The sequence below is a fragment of the Triticum urartu genome, chromosome 3 (genome assembly GCF_003073215.2).
Source record: "Triticum urartu cultivar G1812 chromosome 3, Tu2.1, whole genome shotgun sequence".
In the NCBI taxonomy this organism is placed as follows: Eukaryota; Viridiplantae; Streptophyta; class Magnoliopsida; order Poales; family Poaceae; genus Triticum; species Triticum urartu.
The window spans coordinates 488,824,121-488,836,378 of NC_053024.1; the positions used below are offsets into that span (position 1 = coordinate 488,824,121).

At 47.5% G+C, this 12,258-nt stretch overlaps 1 protein-coding gene across 1 annotated transcript; it reads left to right on the plus strand.

The window, feature by feature from the left end:
• The first annotated feature begins 6,382 nt into the window (after positions 1–6,382).
• On the plus strand, positions 6,383–11,057 carry LOC125544526 (pre-mRNA-splicing factor ATP-dependent RNA helicase DEAH7-like). The gene is given in 5 exon segments (XM_048708249.1): positions 6,383–6,501; positions 6,622–6,638; positions 6,641–6,685; positions 6,688–7,473; positions 7,476–11,057. Coding segments are annotated over 5 exon segments (2,772 nt in total). The 3' UTR covers positions 9,281–11,057.
• The last annotated feature ends 1,201 nt before the right edge of the window (positions 11,058–12,258 follow it).

Below are 12,258 nucleotides of genomic sequence, written 5' to 3' on the forward strand. Positions count from 1 at the left end.
CTTGATGGCCCCCCATAATACGCTAACTTGGGGGCTTTTTAGTCCATATTTTCCAAGAGTCTCTGCTAGTTGAACCGCGTCCAGTAGATGACCTCTTCCGCTCATCCCCTTCGTCAGCTCTTTGATAGGGATACTATAACCTAGATCCCTAAACTTGGAATGGATGGCGGAGCGTAGGTGGCAGGCAGTTATATGGATATGGTGCTTTACCCATAGACGCTTCTCCAGCTCTCGCAAGAATTGTATGGGATTCGTCCTCGGGGGTGAAAGATCATGGATGTCGCCTAGAGGGGGGTGAATAGGTGCTTTAAAATAATTACGGTTTAGGCTTGAACAAATGCGGAATAAACCTAGCGGTTAATTTGATAAGCACAAAACCTACAACAACTAGGCTCACCTATGTGCACCAACAACTTATGCTAAGCAAGAAGAGCAACTATGTGATAGCAAGATATATGACAAAGAACAATATAGCTATCTCAAAGTAAAGTGCATAAGTAAAGGGCTCGGGTAAGAGATAACCAAGACACGCGAAGACGACGATGTATCCCGAAGTTCACACCCTTGCGGATGCTAATCTCCGTTTGGAGCGGTGTGGAGGCACAATGCTCCCCAAGAAGCCACTAGGGCCACCGTAATCTCCTCATGCCCTCGCACAATGCAAGATGCCGTCATTCCACTAAGGGACCCTTGAGGGCGATCACCGAACCCGTACAAATGGCAACCCTTGGGGGCGGTCACCCAACCCGTACACTTTGGCAACCCTTGGGGGCGGTCACCGGTGCCCGTCAAATTGCTCAGGGCGATCTCCACAACCTAATTGGAGACCCCGATGCTTGCCCGGAGCTTTACACCACAATGATTGAGCTCCGAACACCACCAACCATCTAGGGCGCCCAAGCACCCAAGAGAAACAAGCTCAAGGGTACCAAGCACCCAAGAGTAATAAGCTTCTCAACTTGTAACTTCCACGTATCACCGTGGAGAACTCAAACCGATGCACCAAATGTAATGGCAAGGGCACACGGAGTGCCCAAGTCCTTCTCTCTCAAATCCCACCGAAGCAACTAATGCTAGGGAGGAAAATGAGAGGAAGAACAAGAAAGAGAACACCAAGAACTCGAAGATCTAGATCCAAGGGGTTCCCCTCACACAGAGGAGAAAGTGATTGGTGGAAATGTGGATCTAGATCTCCTCTCTCTTTTCCCTCAAAAACTAGCAAGAATCCATGGAGGGATTGAGAGTTAGCAAGCTCGAAGAAGGTCAACAATGGGGGAAGAACACGAGCTCAAAGGATAAGGTTCATTGGGGAAGAAGACCCCCTTTTATAGGAGCTCCCGAATCCAACCGTTATGTGCTCAGCCCACACACGAGCGGTACTACCGCTCCACGAGCGGTACTACCGCTGGAGGAGCGGTACTATCGCTTAGCATGGTCAAAACACCCCAACGAGAGAGAAAAACACGAGCTGAAAAACTGCCAGAGAGGTAGAGCAGTATGAGCGGCACTACCGATGTAGCCAGCGGTACTATCATTGGTCGCAGCGGTACTGCCGCTTGGCCCAGCGGTACTACCGCACAAGAGTGGTACTACCGCTCCTACTGCCGCTGAACCCGACATGAGAAGAGCAGGACCCAAAATCGAGGCGGTAGAAGAGTGGCACTGCAGCGGTACTATGGCTGATAGCTCCAAGCGGTACTACCGCTTAGGCTCGCGGTACTACTGCTGGGACCAGACAAAAGCCACTCTCAAGAAACAAGAACTGCCATAACTTCTTCATACGAGCTCCGAATTGAGCAAACTCAAGCTTGTTGGAAACAAGACGACGAGTAGCATCAAAACAGCGACTGGTTATAGTAAGAAGAGGCAGGGGAGGAATGCCTAACAAAAAGAGGAGTGAAGCCTCTAATCGAGAAGAACCGGCAAAACCTCCAACATCGAAAACATCATAGAAGATGCATGTGAACTCCGTTTTTGATGAACTCGAGCTTGTCATCAAGATGACCATAAGCTCTAAGACTCACAAAGAAAACCAAACAAGAACCAATAAAGATGATGCAAGGATGCAATGGTTTGAGCTCTCAACGAACGATACGATCAAGCTACTCATCGAGAGCCCCCCTTGATAGTACGGCAATCGATCCTATAACCCGGTCTCCCAACTACCATCATGAGACCGGTAAAATAGAAAACCTATCAAGGGCAAACCTTTGCCTTGAACATGGTCCACTTGAGCTAGATGATGACGATCTTGACTTCCTCAAGTTGGACCACCTTTCTTGATTGTGTTGGCTCGATGAAGACTAGTTGATTGCTCTCCCATACTCCACTATGGGTGATCCACTCTTCCGCACATCTTCACAAGTCCATTGTCACCACAAAGGACGACAAGCTTCAAGCATTTGATCTCTTCGTGATGCTCCACTTGAACTTGCACACCGCAACCTAACCCCACAAAGAACCCTCACGAAGACCATGGGTTAGTACACAAAGCGTAATTGATAATGCTTACCATACCATGGGATCACTTGATCCCTCTCGGTACATCTTCTACGCTTTGTGGGTTGATCAACTTGATTCACTCTTTGACTTAGTCTTGATCAACCTCTCACAAGACCAATCTTTAGGTAATTCCTTGAATAGCACCTTGGTCGACACAAACTCTCCTTGAAACCAACACATGTACTCCAAGAAAAGCCTATGGACAAAACCTTCAAATATAACTCAACGCAACCATTAGTCCATAGAGATTGTCATCAATTACCAAAACCAAACCGGGGAATTCCCGAATGACCGTACCGGGGAATTCTACCGTACTCAGTGCAGCTATGGTTGTTGATCCTGCGGATCCTAACCAAAGGTTTAGACCGGATTGTAGGAAGTGGGTGATATGTTTTTGTATTTCTATGAGAAGGAATACGGCACCCATGATTCCCAGTAGTAAGTCGTCGGCATATTGCGCGTAACAAATCCTTATTAATAAGGAATGGCTTTTAAAGGGGGCCCAGCTTACAGGCCAGGCCTCTCTCTGACCTGATAACTAGTATCGCCTGTTGGAAATACGCCCTAGAGGCAATAATAAAAGCATTATTATTATATTTCCTTGTTCATGATAATTGTCTTTATTCATGCTATAATTGTGTTAACCGGAAATCGTAATACATGTGTGAATAATAGACACCAACATGTCCCTAGTAAGCCTCTAGTTGACTAGCTCGTTGATCAACAGATAGTCATGGTTTCCTGACTATGGACATTGGATGTCATTGATAACGAGATCACATCATTAGGAGAATGATGTGATGGACAAGACCCAATCCTAAACATAGCGCAAGATCGTGTAGTTCGTCTGCTAGAGTTTTCCAATGTCAAGTATCCTTTCCTTAGACCATGAGATCGTGTAACTCCCGGATACCGTAGGAGTGCTTTGGGTGTACCAAACGTCACAACGTAACCGGGTGACTATAAAGGTATACTACGGGTATCTCCGAAAGTGTCTGTTGGGTTGACACGGATCAAGACTGGGATTTGTCACTCCGTATGACGGAGAGGTATCACTGGGCCCACTCGGTAATGCATCATCATAATGAGCTCAAAGTGACCAAGTGTCTGGTCACGGGATCATGCATTACGGTACGAGTAAAGTGACTTGCCGGTAACGAGATTGAACGAGGTATTGGGATACCGACGATCGAATCTCGGGCAAGTAACATACCGATTGACAAAGGGAATTGTATACGGGGTTGCTTGAATCCTCGACATCGTGGTTCATCCGATGAGATCATCGAGGAGCATGTGGGAGCCAACATGGGTATCCAGATCCCGCTGTTGGTTATTGACCGGAGAGTCGTCTCGGTCATGTCTACATGTCTCCTGAACCCGTAGGGTCAACACACTTAAGGTTCGGTGACGCTAGGGTTGTAGGGATATGTATATGCAGTAACCCGAATGTTGTTCGGAGTCCCGGATGAGATCCCGGACGTCACGAGGAGTTCCGGAATGGTCCGGAGGTAAAGAATTATATATAGGAAGTGCTATTTCGGGTATCGGGACAAGTTTCGGGGTCACCGGTATTGTACCGGGACCACCGGAAGGGTCCCGGGGGTCCACCGGGTGGGGCCACCTGCCCCGGGGGGCCACATGGGCTGTAGGGGGTGCGCCTTGGCCTACATGGGCCAATGGCACCAGCCCCAAGAGGCCCATGCGCCTAGGGTTCAAGAAGGGAAGAGTCCCAAAGGGGGAAGGCACCCCCTAGGTGCCTTGGGGGGGAGGGATTCCTCCCTTGGCCGCCGCCCCCTAGGAGATTGGATCTCCTAGGGCCGGCGCCCCCCCCCTTGGACTCCCTATATATAGTGGGGGAAGGAGGGCCTCTCATACCACATCTTTGGTGCCTCCCTCTCCCTCTCCAACACATCCTCCTCCTCCATAGTGCTTAGCGAAGCCCTGCCGCAGTACTGCAGCTCCATAAACACCACGCCGTCGTGCTGCTGCTGGAGCCATCTTCCTCAACCTCTCCTTCCCCCTTGCTGGATCAAGAAGAAGGAGACGTTACGCTGACCGTACGTGTGTTGAACGCGGAGGTGCCGTCCGTTCGGCGCTAGGATCTCCGGTGATTTGGATCACGTCGAGTACGCCTTCCTCATCCCCATTTTTTTGAACGCTTCCGCGCGTGATCTACAAAGGTATGTAGATGCAATCCGATCACTCGTTGCTAGATGAACTCCTAGATGGATCTTGGTGAAACCGTAGGAAATTTTTTGTTTTCTGCAACGTTCCCCAACATCGCCTCCCCGCCCAGCTCTATCAGCAGGCCCCTTCTTTTGCAATACTTAAGAAGGTCTCTCATGGCCAAATTCTTATTAAAGCCTTCTCTACCATTGAATTTGGCCTTCAGGGTCAACCCAGCGGCTTCTATGAGGAAGGCGGCGCAAAGAAGGCTCAAGGGCTTGTTAAGGAAGGCGGCTAGGGCCGCTGAAGGGGGGAAACGAAAGGCGTTTTCTGGTCTCCCCTTCGCCTGGGGGTGCTTGTGGGAGGGGGGGTGCCACGACGAAACAAGGGAATGAAAGGTCGCTTTGCGTTGGATGCTCTTTACCCTCCCCACTATGAGGTCTCTGTTGTCTTGGGGAGCGTTGAAGCTTGCTTCTTTTCCATACTTTTCTTGGTCACCAATACGACGACCTATTCTTAATAGAACCGATCTTATTTTCACTACAAGAGGAATTTCGTGCTTCTGCCGGATCCTCCCTATCTCGATCGAGCTTGTGTAGGTAGATATTGCCTGGTAGGGCCGATATTAGTACACTATTTGGGATGGAGTTAGGGCCCTTCTCACCCCCTACGAGTCGTCTGGCGGAAAACTTTTTCTGGGTGGGGTAAAAGAACTTGGAATCGTCGATCTCTTCCTTCAATATTGAGATGAATCGATGTCGGTCGATGGTGTGAAAACACTTCCTGATGTCGAATTTCAAAAACCAACAAGAGGTTCCCCACTCTTCTCTGATCCGTCTGAGGGCCGAGTGGCAGCCTCCACCTGAGCGGAAGTGCTATGTGTCTGGAAACTCGGGATCGTAAATGGATGTTGGTACCATTTTGATCACCTTTTTCATGATCTTTTCTATGGGTAGAACTACTGTGAGCGGTCTAAACTTTGACCCTTCTTTCTTTCTTCATTTAAAAAAGGGGGAGCAAAGCCTGTTTTTCGCTCCCTCAATTGATAGACCAGGGCCCCTTCTGTTGGCCCGAACAAAAGGCTCTTTAACGAATCTTAATATAAGATCAATGACATATGACTTAGATGTGCAATATTTATGACACCTCTAGATATGCTTTAGCAAAACTGACCAATATACTAAGTTGACTCACCTCCAACCCCAGCCAAATTCACCCGATCCGTCCCAGCTCCCCAAACCCGTCGCCGCCGGAGCCGTTTCGCCCGCGTCCGCCGGCCGGAGCAACTCCTCGTCGTCCCCCTCCTCCCATCAGTCGTTCCGGACGCATTTGGCTTCCTTCGTTGTTAAGGATAAGGAAGCCCTAGCTTGCTTGAATTCATCCCTTCCGTTTCCTTTTCTTTTTGCTGCCGAGAACGAACAATCTCGAATCCCTCACTTGGGCGCGATGCAGGGTGGTCCGATCTTGCCGCGGCGGCCAAGAAGCTCCGTTCTAGGTTTGGACGTCCTCGCAAAGAGGAAACGAGAATCACAAGGCAGCGACGCATTCAGGCCTCGTCCCCACAAGGAACAAGTGGCGGCCGAGCATAGATCAGGAGAAATCGCGAGAACCGATTGCCGCCGCCGATGGGAATGGGAAGCTACACCTCGTCGGGAGTACCGTGATGATCCACCTGCATCCCAACGGCAACATCCGGCACCATCCCCGTGGGACAATGTGTATTCTTTGCCTTCTGCGCCTGTACGCCCTTCTGGCTCCTCAAAAGTGCCTTCTTCTTCGCGCAATGACACCGAAGCTGGTACAAGGCCCCCAACAGCCGATGGAAAATTTAAGGTCACCGAGGAGATGATGCAGGAGATGGATTACAATGCTGACCGCACATGGTATGGTTGTGAAGAACATAGCAGTATATTCAATGTCGGTGATTATCTTGGAGATGATGCTTCCTTTCAGAATAAGAAGGCAAAATTGCTCAAGAAGATGACTCGCCAAGATGGAAGCCTGATGACTCTTGCTCAGAGGTAACCGCTGAGAATGCTCGGTGGGAGGACAGGCAGTTGTTCAGATCAGGAGCTGTTAGAAGAACAGAGGTGCAGATGGAGTTCGACGATGAGGAGGAGCGTAAGGTGATACTACTTGTTCATGACACGAAACCCCCATTCCTTGATGGACGAGTAGTGTTCACAACGCAAGCAGAGCCTGTGATGCCACTCAAGGACCCGACATCTGATATGGCTATCATTGCGCGCAAAGGTTCTCTTTTGGTTAGGGAAATTCGTGAAAAGCAGAGTATGAACAAGTCAAGGCAACGCTTCTGGGAGCATGCTGGATCTAAGCTAGGAAATATTTTGGGTGTTGAGAGAACAGCCCAGCAGGCTGATGCTGACAGTGCGCTTGTTGGTGACCAAGGTGATGTTGACTTCAAAGAGAAGCTGAAATTTTCACAACACTTGAAGGAAAAGGCAGAGGCAGTCAGTGATTTTGCAAAATCGAAATCTCTTTCTCAACAGAGGCAATACCTTCCCATATACACTGTCAGGGATGGCCTGCTCGGAGTTGTGCGGGAAAATCAAGTGGTTGTGGTCGTTGGTGAAACTGGTTCTGGGAAGACTACCCAGCTGACTCAGTATCTGCATGAGGATGGATATACCAGAACTGGCCTTGTTGGCTGCACTCAGCCAAGACGTGTGGCTGCCATGAGTGTTGCTCGGCGTGTCAGTGACGAAATGGAAACCGTGCTTGGAGAAGAAGTTGGATATGCTATTCGATTCGAGGATGTCACGTGTCGTAACACAAAAATAAAGTACATACAGATGGAGTGCTTCTCCGTGAAACCTTGAAGGATGCTGACCTGGACAAATATCAGGTTATCATCATGGATGAAGCACACGAGAGATCAGTGGACACCGATGTATTGTTTGGTATATTGAAGAAGGTTGCTGCACGGCGACGGGATTTTAAGCTAATTGTCACATCTGCAACACTAAATGCAGACAAATTCTCAAAATTCTTTGGTGGTGCACCTGTATTTCACATACCTGGAAGGACATTTCCAGTTAATATCTTGTACAGCAAAACACCATGTGAAGATTATGTGGAAGCGGCAGTGAAGCAGGCCATCACAATCCACATAACGAGTGGCCCTGGCGACATTCTCATATTCATGACTGGGCAGGAAGAAATCGAGACTGCTTGCTATGCGTTTGCTGAGCGCATGAAACAGCTAATATCATCATCCACCAAGGTTGTAGGCAAGCTCTCAATCTTGCCCGTCTATTCGCAGTTGCCTGCTGACTTGCAGGCCAAGATCTTTCAGAAGGCAGGAGAGGGCACTCGCAAATGCATTGTTGCTACCAACATCGCTGAGACATCCCTGACAGTAGATGGTATCTTGTATGTCATCGATACTGGGTATGGAAAGATGAAGGTATACAATCCACGGATGGGCATGGACGCTCTTCAGGTTTTTCCATGTAGTCGAGCAGCCGCAGACCAGCGCGCAGGGCGTGCAGGAAGAACTGGCCCCGGCACATGCTACAGGCTGTTCACGGAATCCGCTTACCAGGATGAGATGCTCCCTAACCCCGTGCCAGAGATCCAAAGGACCAACCTTGCGAACGTGGTTCTCTTACTGAAATCCCTCGAAGTCGAAAATTTGCTTCATTTTGACTTCATGGACCCACCTCCCCAGGAGAATATCCTCAACTCCATGTACCAGCTCTGGCTGTTGGGTGCCTTGAACAATGCCGGTGGCCTTACAAATCTAGGCTGGAAGATGGTGGAGTTCCCATTGGACCCAACCCTGGCAAAGATGCTTCTCATGGGTAAGGAGCTGGGGTGCGTTGATGAAGTACTGACGATTGTATCCATGCTCTCAGTGCCATCAGTATTCTTCCGCCCAAAAGATCGAGAAGAGGAGAGTGACGCTGCAAGGGAGAAGTTTTTTGTACCGGAGTCTGACCATCTAACACTCCTCAATGTATACCTGCTCTGGAAGTCGAACGAATATAGCGTAGACTGGTGCAATGCTCACTTCCTCCATTTCAAGGGTCTACAAAAGGGTCGGGAAGTGAGATCTCAATTGGTGGACATACTGAACACCCTGAAGATCCCGCAGACATCATGCCATAGGGAATGGGACGTGGTGAGGAAGGCCATCTGCTCAGCGTACTTCCAGAACTCTGCAAGGTTGAAGGGTGTTGGAGAGTACGTCAACTGCCGTAATGGGGTGCCGTGCCACCTGCATCCCAGCAGTGCCCTCTACGGTCTCGGCTACACCCCTGACTACATCGTCTACCACGAGCTTGTCCTGACAACCAAGGACTATATGCAGTGTGTCAGTGCAGTTGACCCGCAGTGGCTGGTAGAGCTGGGGCCCATGTTCTTCTCTGTGAAGGAGGGTGACACTTCCTTCCTTGACCGCAGGAGGTGGCATAATGAGGAGAAGATGGCCATGGAAGAGGAGATGGAGAAGCTGAGGCAGGAGCAAGCTGAGGCGGCATGCAGAGTGAAGGGGAGGGAGAAGAGGGGCAAGCCGCAGCAGCAGGTTGCTATGCCAGGCCTGAAGAAAGGTTTGGCGTATCTTAGGCCCAGAAGGAGGATGAGTTTGTAGGTAGGAAGGTTGAGTGCGTATGTTTGTATGTGCTGATATAATCACACATGAATGAATGCATTATGTGGGACACACACCTGTCAGGAAGCATAGCATTACTTTCGTGTTTGTTTATATGTTAATTTTTAGCGGATTTGCTACTTCGCAGTCGACTGCTAATTTCTTAGTAGTGCAACATTGTTGGTAGAAACCTAATACTGCTCCAATTTAGTTACATTGTGAACCACTTTGTTGATAACATTATACTCCACATATCTTTCCCATACCTGTGGCTTCATAATTTTATTGTATAGCATCCACTGCTTTGTATTTCCTAGGTCTTCTAATGCTAATTAATTTTGTTGCACAAAAGTTGTTTGTGCAGTATCAAGAGAGCCTGCTGTTGCTTTCCTGGTTTATTCAGCTCACCGCTTTTATGGTGTTTCCACATTACAACAAGTTTAAGTGAGTATACTTATTAAGATTCAGTATCAGTGGTCCAAATCATGTGGATGCAGAAACATCAGTTAATCAGCACTCAGATGTTGTTGACCAGATTCAGGTCGAATTTCCTCTGAAACCAATTCACAAGGAAAGAGTTATCTTTGAGATCAGATTCACAGAACTATAAGCACGCTTTGTTACATATATAAACATTTATCAGATTATGTGCTGCAACTTCATTGTAGATTCAAATTTCCAGTTGAATCCTGATTTTTTTTCCAATTCAATTTTCACGCCATCCCTTAGCTAGGTTTACACAAGTTTATCTTATGCATTAGATTCCTGTTTCCATATAGAACATGGAACATAAAAGTTGCTTAAGTCTCAACTGGAAGTTTAATAAGTACAATACATGTAAGCAGGCAATCTGATGATGACTATAATTAGAGCTGTATATTTCCTTTGTTTCACATTAAATAGTAGGCTGAATTGTACAATCTACTGCAACAAATTTCGGTCTTTATATCTTGTATTGCCAATTTCAACAAAAACAGACTCTAATTTCAGCAAGCACAAGATACTATATGATGTCAATGTGCAGGCTGCTGTCTGTCGAGTTGAGGTGCTCACCTTGAATCCTGAATATTTCCTAGTTTATTCATATGCTGATGGAATGCTAGTGGCAAAATTCGGACGGCTTGTGTTTAATTAGTGCTTCTGTGTGAAATTTTTGCTTTGTTCCATCGTAGTAATGACAAGTTGGCAATGCCAATATAATACTCCATTATGGATGAACTACGCTTGATGCTAGTAGCTTTACCATATCCACTTTTTATTTTATTTCATTTTTTGCAACAATGGGCAGGAGCGCGCTGTCATGCATTATAAGTTGAGGGGAAGCTATGTTCTACTGTCGTCACTTTGTTTTCTGAGTGTCAACTGTGCGAGTTTTTGGAATCGGATGAAACCTTAAGAGCATGATGGCCTGTACTAAAGTGTACATGCAAGTGAAGTGACCCCTGTGGTCTGCCTTGCTTCTTAATTATGTTTTGACCAGCAATAACTTTTAGAGAAGATCAAAGTAACCCGTATGCCTTTGGCCGCAGGCAGCAGCACCATCATGGACAGAAGATGCTCCTCTATGTTGCCTTAGTTCATATGCTAATGCATGGACAGAAGATGCTCCCTGTGCCGCGCATAGCTTTGTTAGGTGCATTGGTCGTATTTACAGCAAGTACAGTAGAAAACAATAATCTAGTTCTTGCGTTTCCTCTGGCTCAAGTGATTACGACCCTTTGTGATGTATTGTGTATTCTTGTGTGCAACATTCAGTTTCATTTGGTTGCCTGATCAATCATTTGTCGTTCGACGGGTGACCCAATCCAAAACGCTTGCTGATGGCTGATGTTACCTTATGCCTGTCTTGGGTTTATCAGTTCATGCTAGGCCAATCTTGGTTTCGTATTTTTGTTATTTCTCGTGGATGGCTATTCATGCAGATATACGTTTACTTTGGTAGAATATGGAGTTCCAAAGCAGTCATATTTCATTCTTTGTATGTATCTCTCAGCTGGCCGTGTCCGGATAGAGAGATGGAAGGCCAGCAGCATGATCTAGGACAACTCCGACGAGGATCGTTGAAACGGACATCTGACGTCGAAACGGACATCACCAAATGTCCGTGGATAGGAATAGGGATGACCCATCCAACCATAGTAACCAGAAAATCATTCTTTTTTTTCCTATATACCCAGGCTACTCAAAAGTCAAGACAATCAAAGAAAATAGTACTCCCTCTGTAAAGTAAAGAAATGTAAGATTTGATATAAACGCTTTTATATTTCTTTACAGGGGAAGTACAATTCTTAATAAGCAATTAAAAGATAAATATTTCAATGCGACAATACTTCAAATAAAAATATTACAATTCAAACATGAAGTTTTGAAATAAAATAGTGTAAGTTAGTCGGATTTGATGATGCATTTGGATAAAAACGTGAGATGTCATCAAATTCTGCTCGCATTTTGAAAATCAAAACCATGGCGAACTCCATCACCCTCATCCTCCACAATCATGTTATACATGATCACACAATTTGTCATCACCTCTGACAATGTCTCTAAATCCCATAGTTTAGCGGGTCTGTGAAAACCGCAATACGAAATTGGAGCACTCGAAATGCTCCCTCCACAACCTTTCTAGCAAATTATTGTCTTTGCGAAAAGTGATATCTTTTGTTAGAGCAACTCTAGCAGACCCCGCAAAACGCCCTGGCCCGCAAAATAACCGCCAAATTGCGGGTCGGGGCCAGAAAATCTGCACGAGCAGACCCCGCATCCCGCCACGGCCCGCAAATTTTTTTGCGGGGCGCGGCAAATCTCCCCCTCCCAACCTCTATCTTCACGGGCTGGGAGGCCGACCCGAGCTCAACCCTATCCCGCGCGAGATTTGGTGGGAGGGACATTTCCGTGCGGCCCTTCCCGCTCCCCGCACCCTCCGCCACCATTGCCCCCACTCCGCAAGCTCCGACTGCTCTTCCCCGGCCGTCCCTCGC